At 37.0% G+C, this 15,704-nt stretch overlaps 1 protein-coding gene across 1 annotated transcript in view; it reads right to left on the bottom strand.

Annotated features, from left to right (window-relative positions):
* Positions 1 to 6,393: 6,393 nt before the first annotated feature.
* cunh10orf90 (chromosome unknown C10orf90 homolog) overlaps positions 6,394 to 15,704 on the bottom strand; it is a 55,656-nt gene continuing 46,345 nt past the window's right edge. Inside the window, exons 8-10 of the mRNA XM_055149920.1 lie at positions 11,833 to 11,893; positions 11,314 to 11,407; positions 6,394 to 6,754 (exon numbers count right to left, since the gene is read on the bottom strand). Coding sequence (XP_055005895.1) covers positions 6,716 to 6,754; positions 11,314 to 11,407; positions 11,833 to 11,893 — 194 coding nt within the window. The 3' untranslated portion in view covers positions 6,394 to 6,715. The remainder of the gene's footprint in view (positions 6,755 to 11,313; positions 11,408 to 11,832; positions 11,894 to 15,704) is intronic.

Raw genomic sequence — 15,704 nt, 5'->3', positions numbered from 1 at the left:
GTTGGGGAGTAACAGATTAAATGTACCGGGATTAGGTAATCAGAGTACAAATTATGAGTAACTGTATTCAGTTACAGTTACTGTTTCAATGAGTGGTAATTAGATTACAGTTACTTTATTGAAATAAATGGATTACAGGGCAGTATTTTCCTGTTTTCACATTTTGGGCTAAACCAGGACTAAACCAGCACTAAAAGCAGGACTAAAGCAGGACTAAACTAAGACTAAAACTAGGACTAAAACCAGGTCTAAAACCAGGACTAAATCAGCACTAAACCAGGACTAAACCAGGTCTAAACAATATGACACTAACAGTAGAGTGAACATAATTTAAAGCAGCAGTGGTCTCATATAAAAATCATTTCTCTATCAATATTATTTTTAATATGGTTAAGTAAAGACTGGGCTTTTTATTGTCTTTTACAGACAAAACAAAACATCTTATATTAAGATTTCCTGGTCTTTGCTACTTTACAGTAAACAGTTGCTTATTCATGGAGATTTGGGCTCAACAGACAATTTGAAGAGAACAAACAAGAATTTTCAGGATGTGATTGATACATTCATGTAGTTTTAAAAAGCACGACAATATCAAGTAATCCAAAATATTCAGATTATGTTACTCACTTTAAGTAATTTCATGGATTGCGTTACAAACTACATTTTGGGATATGTAATCTGTAATCTGTAGGGGAATACATTTTAAAAGTCACCTTCCCAACACTGGTCATTACCCAAAAGCTCATGACCATAGATGAGGTGAGGGTAGGAACGTAGATTAAACTCAAAACATGCTACACAGGTCTCCAGGAAGGACAGCTGATAGCTAAGGTCAATTAAATACAATCAATCAATGAATCTGCCCAGGGACGACAGGTGGAAATTAGAACTGGTGCTACAACCTGGTACACACATCTCTCCTGTTAAGGTTAAAGTCAAAATTGTGCTCTGTCCCTGTCTCATTAAATAAATAAAATAAAATGAAATAAAAGAGAATACATTTTTAAAAACGTAAATCAAGAGTACTTGCAGAACTGTGACAAAAAGGGACTAAATTTGGACTAGACTGCGACTCCGACACGACTAGTCCAAGTCTAACTAAACTGGACTCAATCCAGGACACAAACAGAACAAGTGTGAAGATCAATAACATCTCCATGGTCAAATTCCAGCAGCAGAAGAGTTACATAATGCAGTTTTATCATATTCATTTAACCCTTACATACTGTTCACTTCTTAAAGGTTGTATGGAGGATTTTTTGTTTTTGTTTGAAATTGTCATTGAAAGTTTAAAATACCATTACAGAGATGCAGCAGCCTTTTAATTATGATGACCGAAAAAAAAAAAAAAGAAAGAATGAAAATCTATCAGTAGTGGACGTAGTGAGGCCAGATAAACATCAGCCAATAGAAAACGAGGCTCCCTCTTTTTCTATTGGCTGTTAGGTTGTCAGTCAAACTCCATACATTTTTAGTGTAACTGACTCGCCGGCGCTCGGGGATTATGTGGTTTATGCAGTGGTTCTTTGAGGCCTTTTCAAACTGTAGCTTCCTCGCAATTCGCACAAAGTTTGTCGCGATGGCGAACGAGAATCCACGACCGGTTCGCCGCAAAAGAAAGTCCGAAGGGTCTAAAAAGTGACGTGTCGGTCGCTAAAATATTTCTAGGCAGGTCACTTCAACAGTAATTCTGAACATGCACTGGATGTAAACAAATGTGATTTCTAGAGTAAAGAGGCGGGAGGAGGAGATGTTTCTACTGAGGAAGGAGGTGTCACACATGCGCAACATTTGAAAAAGGACGGTCGCTGTATTTCGCTTCCCTTAAAAAATCCTCTATACAACCTTTAAGCTTTCACAGTGTGGTCCAGGTCAAATTTGGCCCGGACCAAGAATTCCTTTACAGTAAGTGTCCATACCAAATAAATAGACTGTCCCACATGAATAAATATATGTAATATATAAATATAATGTTTCAGAGAGCAGGAAGAGCGTATTTTTGTAAGTTTTACAACATCTGCTTTCACACAGTATCATGTCCAGTTTACAAAACAAATAAAACCATAAAAGCCAATATGATGATGATATTTATTGCATTTGGAACTGACATGAAAATTCTGGAACTGTTGGAATTTAATAATATAACAATTTTTATCCACTGCAGCCATTGTGCTTATTTCAAACTAGTCAACGCATTCAAAGCAGGGGTATATAAAAGTGTAACATTTTAAAATGTTTTCATTTTTCTGTATTTTGGCAAAATTTTGGAAAAGTCATCAAATTTCAGGATCAAAGAATGATGTTTAGTGTATTTTTTTTACTACTGTTGAATGTCAAAACGGGTCAAAATGAACCCGAATAGTATGTAAGGGTTAATTTGAAAGGTCAAATTCCAATTCAAAGTCCATATATCGAGTACATTAAACCCAAGAGTCTTTAAAGTCGAATAAAAAGGAGTTTCTGTGAATTGCTGCCAATGAAACGCAGAGAGACAGAGCGTCCATTGAGAACAGTACAGTTCATGAACAGAACCAGGGCAGGGGTCAGATTCCTTCAGTTTGGTCGTGTTGGTCCCTGAGCGCTGCCAGGGCTTTGCTGAGTCTGCATAATTAAAGGGGCGCTTAGTCACTGTGCTGGGACCACACAAAAGAAAGGGGCTGTTCTGCAAATTGGGGCAAGATTGTCACTGTAAATAGATAATACAAACAAGTTATTGTGGAGAACTGCTCGGTTTTGGACGCTACGTGACCATGCTAATTTAATCACCGTTTGTTTTGCTTTCTGTGCATCTTGTAGAGGGAAAAAAAGAGAAATTTAAAGAGTAAATATAGACTGACAAATTGGAAGTTGATGAATATCTGCAATAACTGGATAATTAACGCTATCTTTTTTTAAAATAATTGTTTTAAAGGGCCCATATTCTACTATTTTCTGATCTGTTACGTTGTTTTCTCATCACAAACAGACCTGACGTTGTACAGAAAAAAACTAAAATGTGTCTGTATGCTACAGGTGTTCCGATCAATTTTGCTCCACCGAAACAGTGTGTTACATTAGAGTCTATTTTTCAGTCTATTTTTAAGCCATTATCTATTATCTTGTTTTATTGCATGTTACCATTTTCCTGCTGTTCTTGAATTGTGCGTTGCAGCACTGGAATTTCCCCACTGTGTGACTAATAAAGGAATATCTTATCTTATATCTTATCTTATCAGTGGGTCCAGGTAAAGGGTGGTCTCGGAAAAAGGATCAGAATTTAAAACGCAACGGACTCCAGGCACTCTAAAGAAAGTAAAACGTTAAGCTCTGGGCCCTGATGAAGACCAGTTTTGTCGAAACATCTTGGCTTTGTCCATGTGGTGGATCCCTCTGCCACCGCTCCATAGTGTCAGTATTATTTAATTTTCATTATTATTTACACTACACATAATTTAATTCCGTTATTTAGACTTATGTTCTAATTTGAGTGCACGCATTTTAGTTAATATAAGTCTAATTTACTTACACTTGTTCTTTTTGTTTTTTTGAGCACCGGACGGAGGACCCTGGGAGAGACCATCAGGACTCAGCAAAGGGGGGGAGCACTATTTAGTTTGTTTTACTAAGTTAATTTGTTTAGTTTGTGTTAAGGTCACGTTATTATCACTTATTATTTTCTGTATTATAATTATTTGCTTTTTTGTTTACATTGATTAAGTTATTGGTTTAGTTAGTTAATTAGTGTAATTCCTCCCTCTTGTGTTTAGCTTTAAGTTGGTCCTCAGGTATTTAAACACACCTGTTCCTTTGTGTGGTTGGGTTAGTTTTGTTCTGTTCAGTTTGATTTTGAGTTACCCCAGTTGGGCCCAGCTTTTTTGTTAATAATTTGCCTAATTTGAGCCTTTGTTAAATTATATCTTTTTTGGCTTTATTAAATTTAAACTTATTTTTATACCTTGTCTTTGCCTTTCTGTTTGGTCCACTACAGTCCATCTAAATAAAGACTTTTTAACTTTATTTTTCCTCGTGTGATTTTTACTTCTGTGGATTTTTACTTCTTTTGGAGTGACTTGGAGTTTTAAGACCTGAAGTTGTGTTTTCATTCACACGTTTAGCACACAGTTTCTGCATATTTAGGCTGAGTTTTTCTCTCAAACTGAAAACACTCTGTTCCACCTTGTGATGTCACCTGGTAATACAGGAAGTGCCCCACTGTGTTTTCAAACTCCACACACCTACACTAGAATCATTTGGATCATTTCAGCCCTTGAATTGCCAATTTCTACTGAACTGAAGGTAAAAGGAAGCTGTTAACGAGAAAAACTACTGCTTCGTGACATCACAAGGTGGAACAGAGCATTTTGAGCTTTGGGCATAATACAGAGCTGCTCAAACATGTGTGAATGAAACAAAACACAACTCCAGGTTTGTTTTTGCTCAGATAACAACATTATAACATGACTTGAAGCTCACAAGAGTAATTTTTTGGGTATTATAGGACCTTTAAAGAACATCACATATATACTAAATCAGAAAAAAAAAAGATTTTATTATTAAATATATTTACAAATACAAGATGTGATACATAGAAAAGGAGAAACAATTTAAGAAGAAAATTTATTATTCAGGGATTAGGGAAAAGACTAGAGGAAAAGAGACAGCAGTTCTTAAATTAAAGAGAAAAAACAACAACAATTTACACAATACAACTTGATACAGAATATTTAGATCATTATAATATAAATATCAAATTGGAGTTGAACAAAAATGTCGTGGCAGTTCTTAATACTAAAACGCACCTGTTGTGACTCTGTGGTATAAACCGTATTACCTGAAAAGTTGGAGATACAAATCCACAGATCTATAGCCCTTTAGCAGGACACATCCCCCATTTTACGTTATTAGTTTTTTGTTTTTGTTTTTTATACCTGACAGTTTCGAAATACCCTGCATGTCCTACAATAAAACACACATCGAGGGTGTTCAGTACGCAAAAAAAAAAAAAGAACATATAGGACAGAATGCGAGAAGGAAATAGCAAAGGTGAAACACGAACAACAAAACACAAAGCAGAACAGGAAGAACTCGAACTGTAAAAGAGACGACCACATTATGGCCTGGGACGGAGAACAACAAACACCATCACTGGATTAAAGAGGCAATCGAAATACAGAAACGTGCCCACAGGACGATAAACCGGGACGAGGGGGCTTTTTTACTCTCACACACCTGGGACACTGTGCTGAGGCTGTCGTCTTGCCTCCACCGGTAAAAAGACAGCGCCAAAACCTGTTTAAATCAGCCGACCAGACACGTCACAGCAACATCACGAGACTTTCAGGAAGAGGAGAAGTGAGCATTCGAAACTGTCACGTATGAAAACAAACTCTTGGTCTGAAAAAAGAACCTAATAACATAAATTATCGGAAGACCAAACGAACCTCATTGGACATTCCCGCTTTGCTTGTTGCTTGTTGAAGGTGATCATTGGTTGAAGGATTTTACAGTATTATTGCTATTATTGACTTAAAGCTCCACTGTGTAACATTGCAACCCAAATGGCCTTTTTCTGTTTAATTAGGGGTGTTTTCATTTCATTCTCTACCATGAGCTGGCTTACCCGTCCGCAGATTTGACTCGTAACTTTATACGTTCTAACCTGTGCAACACTTCAACCAAAACTGCATTGCGTTATCATTTCATTCTCTACAACATTGTTTCCCAAAGACATTGGTCATGACCCTCAGGTGGGTCACAAGAGACTTTTTTCGGGTCGCCTTGTCACGATCTGCATGTTGGTCTGAAATAGAGAGTTGTTTACATGGATCTGTCGTCATTCTGGAGAAGCATTTCATCAGAATACCCAGTCTTCAGTAGGGCCAGTGTTTCTACGCTTATTCCTTTCACTACTACATATATGTGTGAAATGGGATTTTTCTGTGCTCACAAAAATGAAGACAAAGCACAGAAACAGACTGAATACTGCGTCTGATCTGCTGTTGCTCTCTCCTCCTGCCTGAAACGTGTTACAAAAACATAGACAGACCCACCTGTCTCATTAGAAATGTTGAAATATTAAGACAGTTTTGTATAATTTCTAATCTTTTAGTAGTTATTTTATTGACTATTTTGTTCCAATATTGCTGGTTCAGTTGAATGTTGAAAAGAAAAAGAAACGGGCTACATTTGATGTCCAAATAGGCGACTTATAGATCCTTTTATTGTTGCTTCAGTTACTGTTTTTTGAGTAATACTAAATGTTCGGAGAGACAAGATCACTCAGTCAACAATAAAATATCCTCATTAATGTTCAATGATGCTCAAATCCAACTTTATTTTGTGATTTACGAAAAACGTCTATGGACTTTGGTCGCGAAGGTTTGTGATTTTTAAAATATGGGTCCCCAGAAAAAAAAGTTTGGGACACTCTGGTCTACAATGAGTTGCGCGTCCACAGATTTTATTCATAACTTTGCCCAGAGTTCACACCAATACTTATATGACCTCTTTTTAAAGTTTGCTACCTCAAAAATTTAGGTTTTGAAGTGCGAGAATAATAGCTGCTTATCTCAGGAGAAGAAAGAGAGTCAAAGTTGGGTCTGGAGAACACTGTAGTAGTCAAAAGTCCAATCCACGTTGTATTTAATCTATTGTAGAGAGCTTAACTTCGCTTTGTCTGGACTTTGTGAATCGTGTAGAAGAATCCAGCGTCGTCGTCTGCGAAGTTCAGCGGCTCTCAGTCTTTGCTCCTTTGAAGAACTTGGTCCAAAAGTTTCTGCAAAAAAAAGAGAAAAAGAAAAGAAATTCATTTGATTAAACAGATACAGGGCTTCATCAATCACGGAAGCCTCACCTCCTCCTGTAAAAACAATAACTCACTACAACACCATCTGGATTCAGTTTGTACAATATATCAAAGAGCGGCTTCCTCTCTCATTATTCTTCACAGTTTATGGTTTTCGGAGCGGTGAAAAATGTACATAGTTGCCATAGCAATTAATAAAACAAAATACTCTGTCTTTTGAATGGTCAGTAGTCCGCAAAATGGGAAAAAATCAGTCTTTGAAATGCACAGATAGTAAATAAACAAAATAACACTCAGCAATTTGAGTTCATTTCACATTTTAAAACACGAGAATCCCAAACATTTGCAGAACAAACATGCACAGGTTAACAAGTTTATGAAGATTAAAAGCTGCATTATGTAACTTTTTGGTCCGTCACCTGCTTGTTGCTGTGGATATGTCATTGCTCCTGACTCGAATGTTCCACAGTGTGACTTTAAACAGCTCTACCTTATGTTTATTCAATTACAGTGTGTGTGTGTGTTTTTATAGCTCATAAAATACAAAAATGTGTACAAAAATGGGTGAACGTATACTATGTCTATATGTATCAGGATATTCTTCTTATTTTTCTTATTATTTAATGAGTTTTTTACTAATGATTAATATTTCATTGTTATTATCATTACACTGTATGTTGATTGTCTTTGTATTTTGAATTATGGGGTTTTGAGTGCACTGTTTCTTTATGACCTGTCACCCTTGGGTGCTTGCCACACCCTATTTAAGATGGTCACCTGAGCTCTCATTCTGTTTGCCTGACGAAGGCCTAGTGTCGAAACGTTGCACGGTTTGTCCTAATAAATCTCACAATTTGCAAGTAAGACACAGGATTTTTCTCTATGTTCTTGGGCTGCTCCCTCTTCTCCGACGCCCCCGTCTCCTAGTAACTGATGTGCGAGGTTCTCATTCTTTTCTATAGCTCAAAAATACCTAGAAAAAATTATAAAAAATTAAATGGATTCTGACTGTGAGCGGGGTTGCCTCTCCACAGATCTGACCTGTAACTTGGTCTGGTTTGGTTCTCCATTAGCCTGATTCATCAGCCGGTTTCACTCTGTGGAAACCGTCTGAGCTCTCAGCATTAGGATTTATTTGCTCGACGGTAGACGGGTACTTTTTTTTATTTAACCAATCGCTGCTATTTGGTCGTGACATATGTAATGTTCTAAACCCCGTAGGAAGAAGGACAATAACGTCTTTCCCCTCGATAAAATTCAATAAACATTCTCTTTGTTCTGGCTTTAAATCCTCGATCTCGGGAATCGTTCCCAACACAGAATATATGGCTCTTCGCTGATTGGCTGGTACCCGAACTCGCACTTCCGGGGTTTTTGCAAACCGTCTAGTGTATTCCGATTCCTGACCTAGTCCCTGAAGAGAACTGAAATTGAGTGGAAGCACTAGGTGGCGCCAGCCCAGCTAAGGTTTAATACCATACTGTGAAACAACCCAGACAAAGCATTAACATTTGACAGAAACTTACACAATGCACCTTTAAAGAGATATTTTATTACTGCATTTGCTTATTTTGCTGATTCTGATTCGCCTATTACATCCATTCAAACTGCTTTTTCTATTCGACTGTAGGGTTTGTCCACTGGTCTGAAGGTTGACAGTTCGAATCCAGCTTCGACAGATGAGCGCTGTCGTTGTGCGTCTACGTACACTGGTGTATAAATGTGTGTGTGAATGGATGAGTGTTTCCTTGATGATTAACGTGACAAATTTTTCTATCATTCATTAAAACTAAGAACAACAACTTGAATACCAGAGCACCACGTGTAACTTAAAGGTGCACTGTGTAACTTTTTCCAGCTATTGCTTGTTTTTATGGATGTGTCATGTCCGAAAAGTTCCACAGTATGACTTTAAACAGCTCTATCTTGCATTTATTCGATTACAGGTGGTTTTATAGCTCAAAAATACATAGAAAACAGGCATTCTGACTGTGAGCGGGGTCATTTCTCCACAGATATGATCTGTAACTTGGTCCGGTTTGGTCTCCGTGATGATAGAAAGGTTTAATACCGTACTGTGAAACATTCCAGACAAAGCAATAAGCATCTCCACGCACCCTCCACCAGAAAAGTTACACAACGCAGCTTCAGCAGAACGTAATCGATCTGTTCACTTGACCCGGGCTGGTATTCCCCTGCCCCCCTCTGTTGTGTCTCACACCAGCCTGAGCCTCGGCGAAGGAAACAGCTGCAGAAGTTTGTCCGTCCTTGTGTTTTACTGAAGAGCTCTTTGTCTCGTTCTCACACTGGCCTCATGCTCTCGCCACACAAAGAGTTCACAGTTCAACCACTAATGAGAGACAGTTTCCACGTTTCAAATATGTGACGATATTTTCAGGTTTCAAGAACGTAAGCATCTTGAATTTTTTTATTAATTTGAAGAAAATCACGTTCAAAGTTGATTTTGACAGGTCTAGAGGTTACTGGAGTGAACAGTGTGAGCATTGTGTTGCAGTGACATCTAGTGGTTTAAAAAGCGCATTACATCAACGCAAAACGAAGGCACCGTTTAAAATAAAAATAGTCTGAACACATTATATTAAGTAGATTAATTAAAGATATCAAAATAAATATCTGTTATAATTTATACATAATACTTAAAGGGCCCATATTACGCTGTTTTCTGATCTGTTATAATGTTTCTTCATCACAAACAGACCTGAGTTGAGTCCGTCTCTCAAACCAAACTGTTCTGCTCCACCTTGTGATGTCATGCGGTAATACAGGAAGTGCTCCACTGCGTTTTTCAATCAATCAATCCATTTGTAGAGCGCTTTAAATACCAAAAATTGCTAGATAAACAGGTGGATCTCGAGATTATCTGTGACATAAATATCTTTTTTACAACTAACTATTTGGAATCTGGAATCTGAGACACTAACTATCTGAAACCAGTACACAAATAAAAAAAGAAACTCCTCCGCAACATCAGCACATACAATAAAAACACAGTACAGACGTAACGACAAGACAAGCAACCGGGGAGGAGAGGGAAATGTAGTCGACCCCAAAATATAGACAGGCAGCCTCTAGATCCTGCAGCCAACCTCCACACACCTTCACTAGAATCATTTGGATCATTTCAGTCCTGGAATTGCCGATCTCTACTGAACTAAAGGTAAAAAGGAGCTGTTAAATTGAAAATTACCGTACAGCTTCATGATATATAAAAAAAATCAAACAGGGCTTTGGAGATGTAGACAGACTAATAATAAAGTGTGAATGAAACAAAACACAACTCCAGGTATGTTTTGGAGAAGGCAGCAGCATTATAACATATATATTATATTATTTTTATTTTTTTTTCTACTGTCTCACTTATTTTAATTTATTTTGTTTTTTTTTTTTTTGTTTTTTTTGCATTTATTATTATCATTATTATTATTAATTGATTGTCTTGTCTGTTGTTGTACTTTAACCAAAAACTTAACCTGTCAAGCCACTAAATTATCAACGCTGTGGTGATGGAAACTTCCCAGCTTCTTTGGGAGTCCATGCTTTTTTTCACAGTTAACACATATTAGCCTGATTCATCAGCCTGTTTCACTTCATAGAAACTGTCTGACCTCGCAACATTGGAATTCGTTCGTTCGACAGTAGGCGGGTGCTTGTTTGTCATTCAACCAATCGCTGCTATTTGCTCGTCATGTATGTGATGCACCGCGAACAGAGGTAACTGGTATAATAAGCTTTTCCCGAATCCTGGAAGAAGGGCAATAACGTCTTTCTCCTTGATAAAATTCACCAAACATTCTCTTTGTTTCGGCTCTTTAAATCCTCAGTCTCAAGAATCTTTGTGGGCCGGATCAGAAACTCCATATAAACCCCAAAAACAGCAATAAGTTCAAATATGTCTATTACAGCTTTTACATATTTATGAGAAAAAATGCAATGTTTTAACATGAACTGGGTCTGTTGTTGCCTGAACTTTTCGACTTTCGTTTGGGGTTTTTGCAAACCATCTAGTAGATAGTATTCCAGATTAAATTTCCTTATGTTTGACCTAGTTTGCCACTGGAGAGAAATGAAATTGAGTGGAGGCACTAGGTGGCGCCAGCCTGGATAAACATATATGGGCAAACCAAATATATGTCAATTGTATGAACATATTTACATGTACGTATAAATGTATACCTTTGTGCGATTATAATTTAACATTGTGGAAAAAATAAAACTGATTAAAAAAAATAGCATGACTTAAAGTTCACAAGAGTTCATATTGTATTATATAAGACCTTTAAAATACATGCAAAATACAGAAAAAACAACATTCTTAAAGTAACAAATGCAAATGTTTTACCAGTGTGCTCTGATTTCTTTATGCTGTATACATTCATTGTGAAAATATGGCTCATGTTACTTATATTTTGTAACAGTTTTATTTCCTCTTGAAGTTAGCAGCATTCTAACACGGCTTAAAGCTCACAAGAGTCCATTTTGCGTGATATAGGATCTTTAAAATAACAAACCTTTTTAAACAGCTCAGCCCTCTGTCTGTTCAAACCGGCTTCTCTCTTCACCTCCTCCTGCTGCTGCTGCTGTCTCCTCTTCACCTCCGAGGGCCTGTGACGGCAAGAACCACGTAAACAAACTAAACTCCGCACCAGGTAAAAACATAACTTAGACTTCCACGATATAATTCCTCACAGTGAACATGTACAAGAGCTCACAAGCCCTCCTCCTTTAGACCAAGAGAAGAAAGAAAATCTATTTATATATCACTGCAGAAAAGGACTGTAATTAAAGCTCATCTAAAGCAAATCTTTACTTACTTGTGTGTCTTTTTAACTTTGCTCTTGTTGCAATTAACATTTCAAAACCTCAAATTATTCTTTTCTAGTTAAATAAAAGTTACTTAAAAATTCTTGCTACACCACTGTAATAAGTAAAGTATAAAATATAATAATAGATGGATAATTAAATACAGAAAGACATAAGTTTTAACATGTTAAATAAAAAAGGTAGAAGCAATGACCATGAAAACTCACCGTTTGGATGGAGGCTGCTGTCTTTTTGTGACGTTTCTATTGCTGGATTTTAAAGAATGATCTGAAACACATCATATAACTTTACATTTACTTCGCATTGTACTGTCTCTGAATAAAATGTTGCATACAGACATGAAATAGTAATAAATTCCTTCAATAGAAACAACTGCTGGGATTTCTGACACTTGTACTTCCCTGATCACACCACTAGAGGGCAGAGTACACCATAAAATCACTATGTCCTTCTGATGAATCTATTTAAATCTACTAAACTGAACTGAACATCATAAACAAACAGGTTGGAAAGTGGTAGTACTATATCAGTAATAATAAAATCAGTGTTTCAGATGATAATATTAGTTAGAAACAGCTCCAATCGGCCATTAGAAGAAGATGATGACCATATTTTTAGCTGAAATGTGCACTTTTTTGACATTTTTTAGGCTTTTATTCAATCAAAATACTTGTGCAGTTATTAAATTTAATCCTGTTTTGACACTCAGTATAATAGGTCAGGTTTAATAATCAAACACACTAGTGATTGAACTGAGAAAAGATAAATTAGGTCCCAAGTTGCTCCAATTACAAACCACTTCTATCAAATGTATTTCGTATAGATTTCTCAGCATACTGAATTATTTTTCATGAATTAAGTAACAGATCATCGTGACATGACTGAGGTGTGGTTGTGCTGTACATTTAATATACGGCACTACAAAAGCAGAACGTCGTAACATCATGTTTGGTCAAAAATAAGTTCATGTCATTTTGTTTGTATTTGAGACCTCCTTTATCATGTGAATAAATATTGTGAAAAATATTGAGCTTAAAATTGACCTTTGACTCTTATTTGTCAGTTCCTATTCTCTGCTTTTGTATCATGAGTCAAAAATAAAGAGTCGTGCAAAAGCAAAAAGCAGAAACTGTGCATGTTTTGTTTGTGATTTTGTTCATAAATATATTTTATTTTAAAATCCAACGTCTCACCTCCTTCTTTTTGTTGCGGCCTTGGCACATGGTCTCAACACATTAAATAAATCTACCTTTGTATTGAAAATATTTTGTGTATTTATTCATACTGTACACACTATACTGCAAAGTAACTTGTCTGTCAAACTGTTTAACTGTGTAAGCGCTGGGACACGATCCTGATCAGCACTAAACAGCAAATCCAAAGCTCTTCTGTATCATTTCAAACAAACACCATGATGATTTGTGGTCTGATTCATTCGTGGAAACCGTCCGACCTCGCAGCATTAGGATTCGTTCGCTTGACAGTCGGCAGGTACTTTTTTATTTAGCCAATCGCTGCTATTTGGTTGTGACGTATGTAATTCGCCAAATCCCGTAGGAAAAAGGACAATAACGTCTTTCCCCTTTGATAAAATTCACCAAACATTCTCTTTGTTCTGGCTTTAAATCCTCGATCTTGGAAATCGTTGCCAACACAGAATATTTGGCTCTTCGCTGATTGGCTGGTGCCTGGACTCGCACTTCTGGGGTTCTTGCAAACAGTCTAGTGTATTCTGATTCCTGACCTAGTCGCTGGAGAGAAATTAAATTGAGCGGAGGCACTAGGTGGCACCAGCCTGACTAGACGATTAGACCCTGGTGAGGTTCTTATAAAGGATGGAAGTCTGGTGAAAATCAAGCAAATAATGTTCATGTCAGTTTTGCCTTTGCACAACTCCTTATTTTTATCTCGTGACACAAAGGCAGAGCACAGGAACTGACAAATAAGGGTGAAAGGGCAATTTTGAGCTCAATATTTTTCGCATACAAATATTTCTTCATTATAGCAGCTAGTCAACAACAACTACAACAACAAACTTTATTTGTAGAGCATTTTTCATACAAAAATGCAACACAAAGCGCTTGCAAGTCGTCAAATCTTGGGAGCCCTACCTATTTTACTTTTGTCTGGACAAAACTAAAAATTTGAAGTCATTTTTCTCAGTTTCACACTCTGGAGAGTTAAGGTCTTTTGCCTTTGTAGGGCAGTTTAGTGTGACTGAGTATGGGTCTGAGAGTGGACAGTGTGAATTAGTGTTTGTTGGATGTAATTGCATTTAAAGGTTGTATAGAGGATTTTTTAAGGGAAGAGAAATACCGCGACAGTCCTTGTGCGCATTCAGAATTAGTGTTGAAGTGACCTGTCTAGAAGTAATTTCAGCGACTGACGCGTCAGTTTTTAGACCCTTCGCCTGCTTCGGTCGCGCCATCGCTGGACGAGATCTCCAAGAATCACCTCAGTTTGGCTTTGCTTCTTTTCCACTTCTCTTCTTCTTTCAGCGACCTCAAAAACTGACTTTCTTTTGCGGCGAACCGGTCGTGGATTCTCGTCCGCCGTCGGACAAACTTTGTGTAAAATGCGAGGAAGCGACAGTTCGAAAAAGCCTCTAAGAACCTCTGCGTAAACCACGTAATCCCCGCGCTCCGACGAGTCAGTTATACTAGGGAGTTTGATTGACAACCTAACAGCGAATAGAAAATGAGGGAGCTCGTTTTCTATTGGCTGATGTTTATCTGGCCTCAACACATCCACAGTTGATAGATTTTCGTTCTTTTTTTTTTTTGGTCATCATAATTACAAAGCTGCTGCGTCTTTGTAATGGTATTTTAATCTTTGACTGACAGTTTGAAACAAAAAAAAATCCTCCATACAACCTTTAACTTATTTCTGTAAATCAAACACACAATGCACCTTTAATGTCTCTGTATTGTCTCTTGAAACAAAGACTAAACTAAAAATTTTGTTAAAGTTTCTGAGCTTGGGAAAATTCTATTTGCTGATGACACAACATTATTTTACTCTGGAAAAGACATAAAAGAAGTCAAAAGTAAAGCTAACGAAGAGCTAAGAAAAGTAAAATATTGGTTTGATTTAAATTGATTTGATTCTTAATGTAAAAAAAAAAAAAAAACACATTTCATTTTATTTAATGATAAGATGATTTTAGGAGTTATGGTTGATGAAGATCTAAACTGGAGTTTGTCTCATATAAATTACACTAAATGCAAAACTTCCAAAGCCATTGCTGTTGCTGCATAAAGTAAAGTTCTCACAAAATAGTGCAGCATTATTAACTTTGTATAACTCTATAATTGCACCATATCTGATGTAGTGTGTAGAAATTTGAGAGTCAACATGTAAAACTCACCTACAGCCATTGTTTATTTTACAAAAAAAGGGCCTTGAGAATTATCACCAACGTTACAGAAGCCGTCCAACCCAATGTTTGTTCAACTTAAAGTGTTAAAAATGCAGGATATTGTTGACTTAAGTCTCCTCAAAGCCACGTATAAAGCAAAGCGTGATGTATTACCTGTAAATATGCAGTCTGTTTGAGATAAGAACAAGCAGTGTTGGGGAGTAACGGATTACATGTAACTGGGATTAGGTAATCAGAGTACAATTTATGAGTAACTGTATTCAGTTACAGTTACTGTTTCAGTGAGTAGTAATTGGATTACAGTTACTTTGTTGAAATAAATGGATTACACGGCGGTATTTTCCTGTTTTCACATTTTGGCTAAACCAGGACTAAACCAGGACTAAACCAGGACTAAACCAGGACTAAAACCAGGACTAAACCAGGACTAAACCAGGACTAAAACCAGGACTAAAACCAGGACTAAACCAGGACTAAAACCAGGACTAAACCAGGACTAAACCAGGACTAAACCAGGACTAAACCAGGACTAAACCAGGACTAAAACCAGGACTAAACCAGGACTAAACCAGGACTAAACCAGGACTAAACCAGGACTAAAACCAGGACTAAACCAGGACTAAACCAGGACTAAACCAGGACTAAACCAGGACTAAAACCAGGACTAAACCAGGACTAAACCAGGACTACTAAACCAGG

Source organism: Boleophthalmus pectinirostris, unplaced genomic scaffold (genome assembly GCF_026225935.1).
Source record: "Boleophthalmus pectinirostris isolate CB_2022bp ecotype Guang Dong unplaced genomic scaffold, ASM2622593v1 HiC_scaffold_14, whole genome shotgun sequence".
Taxonomy (NCBI): Eukaryota; Metazoa; Chordata; class Actinopteri; order Gobiiformes; family Gobiidae; genus Boleophthalmus; species Boleophthalmus pectinirostris.
This window is presented reverse-complemented; position numbering and strand designations above follow the sequence as displayed.